Source organism: Penaeus japonicus, unplaced genomic scaffold (genome assembly GCF_977035675.1).
Source record: "Penaeus japonicus unplaced genomic scaffold, GWHDUDI00000001_assembly GWHDUDI00000007, whole genome shotgun sequence".
NCBI lineage: Eukaryota > Metazoa > Arthropoda > Malacostraca > Decapoda > Penaeidae > Penaeus > Penaeus japonicus.
Genome location: NW_028234409.1, coordinates 16125984 through 16135983, shown reverse-complemented (window position 1 = coordinate 16135983; position 10000 = coordinate 16125984). Strand labels below are relative to the sequence as shown.

Sequence of the window (10000 nt, the reverse complement as noted above, 5' to 3'; positions counted from 1 at the left end):
AACATCCAAAACCTAGATGGCAGCACTTTCTTCTAGCACCAGTAGGAGAGAAAGCCTTGAATGATACCCATCCACGGTCTCTAGCAAGCACTATCTTTAGAAAGCGATGGCACCCAGCAAGTTACCAACCTCATGCTCTAAAGTACTTTTGATGAAGTATGTGCAGGCAGAATGACAATAGGAAGGTGACTCAAACCATACCCAGTGTCTAAAATGTGCTCCTGTGCCAATAGGGATGTGTTTTACTGTTGCACTCACAATCATAAGCACAGGTTTCCATCCTCTTCCCTACCTCTTCATGTTATCTTCATTGTAGATGGTTATATGTTTCTTATTCATTCATGACAGCCCACAAATACGAAAAAATAAAGTTACATTTTGTCCTCCCATACAACAACAATGCTTCTATCACACTGAGAATAAAGAAAATAATGAGCTGATATAGGTCATATGCTACAATTTTAGTCAACTGCAGCATTGATAGAGCCTGTGATATGACTGAATACAGTAAAATGCACAAAAATTCAAACAAAATTGTCTTTAGTTTTACAATGAGTGACTGAATGAAAGGGGGAAAAGTCGAAGTATGTTGTGTGAAGCTGCCTTGCTCTGAAATAAAACCGGTCCTAGAGACTGGGCAAGTGAATCTATCCCCCGTCCGGAATGGGTTAACCCTCTTGCCGACATAATTAATTTATTTTATGTTTTCCAGGTTGCAGACCTGGAGATTTCCAGGTCTACAATGATTTTGAATTTTTTTGTTTTTGTTTTTATATAATATCACTGTCAAAACTTATTTTATTGATATAAACCATTTATCACTGGCATTGTAAATAAGTTAAGCAATTGTATGAAAATTTATATTTATATTTATATTTATATTTATATTTATATTTATATTTATATTTATATTTATATTTATATTTATATTTATATTTATATTTATATTTATATTTATACTTATATTTATACTTATACTTATACTTATACTTATACTTATACTTATACTTATACTTATACTTATACTTATACTTATACTTATACTTATACTTATACTTATATTATACTTATACTTATACTTATACTTATACTTATACTTATACTTATATTTATATATATTTATATATATTTATATATATATATATATATATGAATATACATAGAGATATACAAACATATATAGGAAATAAACTTGACTTTAAATAACATATTCTCAAAAATTTCCGAAGCAAAATTATGTACGCTTAGAAACAATTTTTTTTTTAGCTCTCCAATGCTGTAGTGAGCTATGATAAGACCAGTTATTTTGAGAGAGTATTATAAGGACATACAAGCTGTTTAAAAAGGCCAAAAATTTGTGGTTGAAATTGAAGCTTTCTTGAACATTACTTGTCCTGTCCCAAAATAACTTATGCACGACAAGCTGTTCATTGTCAGTTTTGTGCCTTTTATTAAAACTTCCTCTCCCGACAGGTCCAGATGCAATGGGGGAAAAAGTTCCATGTAAACTTCATATGGCAAAGTCCATGAATGATCTCAATGACCGTGTTAAGGACATTCCTGATGCAGCTCCCAAATTGTAAGTTGACTTTACTCTTTTGAGATTATGATTTTTTATATTCTTTTGTGAAATGTATATGAGATTACAGTTATATATATTTTTTAAAGTAACATGGTGGAATGAAAGTGTGCTGTATGATTGGCTTTATAGTTTAAGCACATAAATTTGTGAGAAATAATTAGCAGTGGATTTTGAAACTTGTCTTTATATAGAAGTAGTCTTATTATCTGTATTAATGGATTTATCCATCAATTTACTGGAATGTATTTACACCCATTGACCTGTAGACTCTATGTAATCTTAGCATGATAAATGTTATATATATATGATTCTATTAATAAAATCCTATTAACTTTTTATCTCTGATTTCAGGTTGGTTAAGAGTGCTCAAAAAATCCTTACTGAAGCCCAGTTGGTTGATAGAAGTAGAGATGAGGAAAAAGCATATATCTTATTCATGAGATATTTTTCTATTGTGAAGGTAAATATTATTATGGTATCTAATTTCTCTGTTTATCCATATTTCTCTCCCTATGTATATATATGTATATATATATATATATATATATATATATATATATATATATATATATATTTATATATATATATGCATATATATATATATATATATATATATATATATATATATATATATATATATATATATATATATTATATATATATATATATTATATATATATATATATATATATATATATATTATATATATATATATATATATATATATATATATATATATTATATATATATATATATATATATATATATATATATATATATATATATATATATATATATATATATGTTTTTTAACTATTTAATTATAATGCATTAGTGTATAAACTGCAGATTGTGTACAGGAATTAATGAGATTTTCTGAAAGGCATTGACCTGTGTTATACTCTGCCCAATAAGTAACTAATGATAATTGTCATTCTTTTCTCCACCTTATTAAGAATAATACCAACCTTCCTCTTTTTTTAACAGGCCATCCAAAAACACCAGGACTACAAGAATTCAAAAAGATATTATGATGGCCTCTTAGACCCAAAGATGACAATGAAGGTTATTGACCGGGCAGAAGAGCTAAAGAAAAGTCTAGAGAGAAGGTAAAAACTTTTTTTTCTGATAATACTACAAAACATTGTATATTTCTCCACAATGGAAATTCAGTATGATATGTTCATGGTTTAAAACTCATATGTATCTTAAGACTTCTAGAATTGTAAGTCTTATGTGTAAGACAATCCCCATGATTTTCATCTGAATTATAGATTTTAGATATATGTACTGCATAAAACTTACCCAAGTCAGGTACTTAATGCTTAGAGCTTACAACTCCGATAGATCTTTACAAATCATTCCTATGGAATTGTGATGTTTAGTACATTACTAAGCAACAATATTTAACTCTACAGAGATGTCCTGCATCTTAACCCATTGCGTACGGGTGTCATGGCATACATGTCGGCACCAATTAGGCCTAAGAGACGGATGTCAATGCGTACATGACGTGACATCGGGATCTGCTCACAGTTGAAGTGTGCATACAGTCATAAAGTATTATGGCTGTAACGAGCTCTAGAGCTACAGCGTTCCAAAGTCAGCCTTTGGAATGAAAATTAATGTTTGAGCTAGTCTGCGCTACCTGGAGGGCAGAGAAAACCTTTTCCCCGTCCCTCTAATTATTAGCCGGTGCCGCTAGTGTCGTAGACCACCTGTCCTGATGACCAGTTAGGTCGTTAGGCGCCCCATTGGCGTTAAGGTGTTCAGCCTGGGCTGGGCATCTTAGGATGTGTTTTTTATTATTTTCTAGACATGGTATGAAATATAAGTCTGTTTATGATATATTGATAAAGTAGTTCTAATTGGCATTTGGTATAATAGGTTATCATAACTGAAGGAATAAATAGTTTGTAATTTCAACAAAAGGAAAAATGCAATACAAAAATGATCTAACCCCTCAAAAATACCTGTGGCAAAAAGGTTAAAAATTAATCAGTTAATTTCAAGTAATGGCAAAATATTACTTAATCTCCTAAGAGCAGATGACGAAACATTTACTTCATGGCTTGGCTGGTCTTTCAGCCAGTGACGTAAATGCCATGTCATGGCTTTGTCTAGCTGTCTCGCTGAGTGATCAGGCATGTAGTGGCTGGGTGCCACTGCAGCATATTAATAACCCATAGTGATAGACCTTCGCATTTCGAAATCCCCTTTGAAATATTCAGGCAGAACCAAAAATGCCCCTTCATTAACGGGCTAATAGGTCGAGCTTGTGTAGCATAAACATGAATAACATCCTGTATATATCATTATCTTACAGGAATTGAGATGGTGTTAACTATTTGAAATTGAGATACTGATTGTATTTTGATGTATTAGAAATGTTGATATAAAATACTACAGTTTTTTACTTCAAATTGAAAAATCTCATCTTGTTTATCAAGACTATTGGTAGGTCTGTATTTGCACTATATGAACTTTACTTTTTGTCAGCTATTGCTAATGGTCTCTGATATATGTGAGCTGTCAATTTAGAATATTTTGGGTATGATACATATGACTATTTCTATTATGATTTTTTTTTAAGTTTAAATTCTTTAATGGCATTATGCATTATTTTAACTTCTTTACATCTTGGTGATTTACAACTAACCCTTAACCCATTCCCGCCGGTTGACTTGCTATCATGGGGTCGAAAAATGTCCCAGGACCCGGGGAATGTCAAGAGACGTGGTACATTTTCTGGCCGCGGCCCGGAAGCCCAGTAGTGACGCACTGAAAAGTCAGCAATAAATCGCTAGATTGTTCTCAAATATAATAATTTTACATAATTTCTTAAACTCTGTTATTTTAGTTTCAATGTCATAAAATGAGACATAACGTTAAAAAAATGACGTCACAGAAAACTACATGATATTGATGACATCATGGTAATTTCTGCTTCTTGACCGGTTGAATAGAAAGATCCAAGTCAAAAAACTATTGTAAAATCAAATGTGTTTGGCCAAGAAATAAAATAAAGTAAAAAATTACTAATGCAATACTGCTTCTAAAATGTTGATTACCCGTGATATCATGTCACGAGGTACATGTACATACTCATATGTACTTGTATGATTATTCATATTGTTCTTCTTTTCGTTTTGGTAAAAAAAATAAAAAGTATAAAACATATTTTTTGATGCCCCACTGAAAGATTGCTTCCATTTTCCTTTGGTATTTTCACATAGAAGTGAAGAATATAGGCAAAGTTCAATCAAATAACACTAAATAGGCATTACTGTAACATGTTTTTTGACTAAATTAACTCCTCTGAACATGGCAATATATTTACGTGCCTTTACAATGTAGACACAATCATGCAAACCATAAGGATAGGGCAGGTGAAAAATGCTCTGCGAGCGTCAGCATGACCTCACGCAGCAAGAAAATACCCCGGCACGAACCATTGTGCGCTTGATATCTTCCCAGCATGACCGGGAGTAAGCGAAATTCTGCCCGGCGTGAACGGGTTAAAGAATTTGAGACAGAAACTAGTACATCATTGTGTTTTACAGTGAATAATGGAAGTTATCTTTTATTTCAAATTCAACACATTATTTATCAGTGCTGTATTCATCTATCAAGAGGAGTTAGATTTTTTGACAAATTAATGATTTTTTTTTTTTTTTTTGTGACACTGCTTCATAAAGTTGATTTAGGTTCCATTCTTTACAGATATGAAAACAAGTCTAGTGCCTTAATTCTGAAAAAGCAAGAAGAGGAAAAGAAAGCAACAGAGAAAAGCCAGCAAGCAGAAAAAGAGAAACTGGCAAAGAAGATCACAGAAGCATCTAAGACCCCCTCATCACCAACATCTAATGGTATGATATATGCATCCTTATATTCTCTATTTAGGATTATAAATACATCATCTTTCTCCATAATCTCACTGCATGAAGAGTTTCTTAATGATTGATGGTTGTCAAATTTTCAGGGTTGTTAGCAGAGGAAGGTTGTATATCTTGCAAGAAATTATACTCCCTCATAAAGGAAAGGTGCTCTTCCTATCTGATCCTCGATTCAAGACCTAGAGATGACTTTTTTGAATCCCAAATGAAGGTGTCAAATGTGATAAATATACCTGAAGAAATACTGAAGCCAGGGTATGTGACATTATATGTGTATATATATATATTTTTTTTTTCCCTCTCAAAGTGTGTTCAATTTTGGATGATTTTCATTCCCATTTCCTTAAAGATATATCTGACAATAAAGGTTATTGTTACTTGTTTTGTATTTATTTCATAAGTGTTTATTGTGTTCAGTGTGTATAATTTGAAAAAGTGACAAGTTTTTTTTTCAATAGGTTAACAGCTGGAAGAATAAGTAGTGAGCTAGATGATAGTGCACGGAATGTTTGGGTCACACTGCGTCACAAAGTAGATTTCCTAATCCTTGTGGACTGGGTGACAGAACAGCCCCCTCTGCCAGCCCCTCTCAGGTGCCTCATAGATGCCATGGTGAAGGTAAGAGCAAAATTTATTTGTTTAGGGATAGGAGAAAATGGTTTAAATGCTTTAATCTGACATTAGCATTGAAGAGTAAAAGATGTGATACTTTGTTGAAAAGATGAGTGTGAATTACATGGAAGATGATGACAATAGAAGACATCTGTGATCTTTTGGTGATCACTTGTTATCATTTTATAACTGGTATGATAAGCACTGTTTTGGTTTATGTAATGGGAGAGATGAAAGTTTCTGTTGTTTGTGTCATCTTGCAAATGTTTGATTAATAAAATATAGGATGGCGTTTGCACAATGAGTAAAAAAATGTTGGCCAGCAAATCTTGTAATCATTGCCTAGAGTATGTATTAACCCTTTCAAGTTTCAGTCACTTCCCAATGCTGTATGTGCCTCATGAACTTTACATTCACCTGCGAGTGTAATCTTCTTGATAAAGAGAAAAAGGTTTTGGCTAATTACTTTAGAACAAATTGGATATCTAGACAATATATTTTGCAAAACTCGCAGATTATTTTTAGATGAATTTTTCCTCTATATCATAGGATTCTTAACTGTTCTGTGACAGGCATTTTTGTAAGGTCAGATCACTTTTGTACTGCAGGTTTGCTTTTTTTTTTTAAATTTCAAGCTATTTATTCCTTAAGGTATGATGACCTGTCAAACTGAATGCTAATTACTATCACTTTACTGATATATCATATACAGACATATTTCATGCAATAAATCTAGAAAACAATAGAAAACACACACATCTTAACCCTATGATGACGGTGCGTCACACTCGTGTGACAAAGCCAAACTCCCGATGCCGGGGCGTCATGCCAGTGTGACGATTACAATGCAATATTGCAATCGCCCGGCATAGGGGTCTTCGCGTAGCAAGTGCCCCGTTGGGAAAGGGTTAAGATGGCTAGCCCAGGCTGAACACCTCAAGTTGTGGCCTGCTTTGGATGGGTACAATATAAAAATTGTACTGATAATAGAATTTCTACATAATCTGTACAGATTTGATTAATGTAATATTTGTAGTAAAGAAACAATGAAGTCCTTGCAACTATTCAAAATTGCAAAAGTTACTTGGTGATTGAACCTGTTTTACTTATTTTCATACATGTTTGTTAGTTTATTAGTATTTGAAATATATAGAAAAATTATGCATGTAATGTATTTAGTTTTTTAAAGTTGGATTGCTAAAAGGATACAGAATGGGGTAGAACAAATAAAAAAAATAATTAACCAACTGTGAACATACCCTGATTCCCAGGAATGGGGTGGAGCCAAGCATTTGGTAACGCTGCCCAGGGTAGAGTGTAGCAACAAAAAACCAACAACACCTTTTACCTGTCTAGGCACTTTTGAGCCAGTAGAAAAGACAGAAATTATTTTGTATTTGTCACTGCTGTACTCAAGTATCAAAACATTGTGCAGTCTATAGTTTTATTCCAATTCATCTTTCTAAGTACTTTGTAAAATCCTTGGATTATATAGATTTTCTTACCAGGCCATTTCATTTAGAGGAAATTTTATCAGGAAGTGTGATTTAGACTTATTAAGACACTAGTATGGTAAAAGAGTTACTTCATTACAGTAGACATATTGATGAAATGAAATGTAGATATTGTAAAGTATTTAGTTTTTGGATTATATATAACTGGGTCTCTGTGCAGCATATCTACCTGTTTCTTTTTCATGATTTTTCCTTCAATTTGTTTTGAATTCTTTTTTCATTTGTAATTATATTTATTTTTACATTTAGGAAGAATTAATCCCTAAAAAAGAAAAAAAAAAAAAAATGGAGCTAGAAAATAATGAGGTTCCTCTGCTTCAGTGGGATCCAGGCAAAGAGTACAAGAGCCAGCCATGGGTGCTACAAGGTGGATATGACATGTGGCGTCTTATGTATCCAATGCATACCACTAACCCCAGAGTGGAGAGGCGGGCCTCTGCTACCACCCCAAAGATAGATCAAGATTCACGTGAGTTTTCTTTACTCTTCTTTTTTTATATTAATCCATTGCAGATAGGATGTTGCAAGGAAACATTTTCACCAACCATTGTAGTTGGTTCCTGTATAGTCAGAAATTTCCTATCTTAACAGCCATGTACCTCACTCAGGCCCCCTCTGCAATGAGTTAAACAGATCTGATTAGTTGTTACATGCTTCATTGTAAAATTTTAGTATATAGGTCTTAACTAAATTAGTTGTTGTTATTAGTTAAACCTTTTCTATTTATTATTGACATCTCATATGAGTTTCAAAAGTAAGCAGTATGCAGTCTAGTTTTATTGCCTGCTTGATACAAACCTTTGCATGTTGTACTGGAATAGGATTTATTTTATTATTATTATTTTTTTTTTCTTTGCAGTTAACTTTGAATATCCAGATCTGGATAATGCCTTCCTAGTAACTCCGTCCCCAAGTCCGCATGGCAAGCCTCAGACTGTTCCGGGAAAGACTCCAGGTCCAACCCCAACTGTCGTACGTGAACTAAAACCTTCCAATCTAGATAAAGAGATGATGATGGACGGCAAGAACAATAACGATGCCTACGTCAGCAATAACCAAGTATTTAATAATCTTGCCAAACCTGAGGACAGCCCTATCAAGGCAGCAATAGGCTCTAATGTTAACACCTGGGAGACCAAAGACTCCAATAAGTCGCTTGATGTCCAGAGAGGCAGACAGACCCCTGCCGACAAGATTGATAGCCTGCCATCCATCCCCAGTCGAGCACTCAAGCCCAAAGAGTTGTTGGAAAGCCTAAGGCGGAAGCAAGAGGAAATGGAAGAAGAGCAGGTTTTGCTTGAAGAATCCGTGAAGGTGGAACAGGTGGGTGTTAACACTAAAGTTAATTCCATTCAGTCTTTTAATTATGCTTCCTCAATAAAGATATTAACAAGTCATAAATGCAGTAGGTATTTAGAGTAGGTCAAACATGGATCATTCCTTTTTTTCTCAAATGATTTTCTTTCATATAATTTTTTTTGGCTTTGATTATTATGAATTTCTTTTCTGTTAACATAAGGATCCAGGGACTGAGATTTAATTGATATTTAAAGGCTGCTTTCATTAGAAACAATATTTTCTAAAATGAAAATTAATTTTTATTTTTTATCTGTTTATTTTTTTATTCATCATGATATATATAACCATGTCGTGCTTATATTTATATTTTACTTGAAATTGTCTTTTATTGCAATTTGTGATAGTGTAAGAATACTACAAAAGTGTGTTGACAAAAGTTGAGAAATTAAGGTTAAAAAGAAAAGTTTCATAGATCAGAAAAGTATTTAGGATTATCTGCACCTAGTATACCAATCTACTTACAGTATAAGTTTGAAGGAAGAAAGATGTTTTATAAATATACTGCATCTCTTTTCACAGGATACACTGAAAAAGATAGAAGAGATGGAGGAGACAGCAACAGCCCTGGAGAAAACTCAGGACGAAGAGAGCCGCAAACTTTTGAAGCAGACTGAGGATAGACTGCAGGAGGAAATCAAGAAACTGCAGATAAAGAGTACGGAAATGGTGAGTCACCCCATGAATTTCTGTTAACTATACATGGAAGTATATTTGTTTCTACATCGATTAGTTGAAGGAACGATGATAATTCAGAAACGGAATGCAGCTTCAGTTGTTTTCTTAACTCTTCCAACAGGAAACTCAGTATAACAAGGTTCACAAGCAAAATGAAGAACTATGGAAGATGGTTAACTTAGCGCTGTCGGGCCAATTGGGAAATCTTAATTTAGGAACTTCGCCCAAGCCAGAACAGATCACAGAAGCCCTACGACAGAAACAGGTATGGTGAAGGGGTATTGAGAGTCAATTTTGTTATGATTGTTATTTGTTTGAGTAGTATAAATGTTGTTGTTGTTATTATTATTGATTTTTTAAGG

General features: G+C 33.1%; 1 protein-coding gene across 3 annotated transcripts in view; it reads left to right on the top strand.

Annotated features, from left to right (window-relative positions):
• The window catches only part of Usp8 (Ubiquitin specific protease 8), a 30499-nt gene that overhangs the window by 2325 nt on the left and 18174 nt on the right, over window positions 1–10000 (top strand). For all 3 annotated transcript variants that reach the window (XM_086538452.1, XM_086538453.1, XM_086538454.1), the window contains exons 2-11: window positions 1474–1579; window positions 1934–2042; window positions 2570–2691; window positions 5306–5451; window positions 5565–5733; window positions 5937–6096; window positions 7926–8073; window positions 8464–8927; window positions 9483–9629; window positions 9760–9903. In XM_086538452.1, the coding sequence (XP_086394578.1) occupies window positions 1485–1579; window positions 1934–2042; window positions 2570–2691; window positions 5306–5451; window positions 5565–5733; window positions 5937–6096; window positions 7926–8073; window positions 8464–8927; window positions 9483–9629; window positions 9760–9903 (1704 nt within the window). In that variant the 5' untranslated portion in view covers window positions 1474–1484. The remainder of the gene's footprint in view (window positions 1–1473; window positions 1580–1933; window positions 2043–2569; window positions 2692–5305; window positions 5452–5564; window positions 5734–5936; window positions 6097–7925; window positions 8074–8463; window positions 8928–9482; window positions 9630–9759; window positions 9904–10000) is intronic.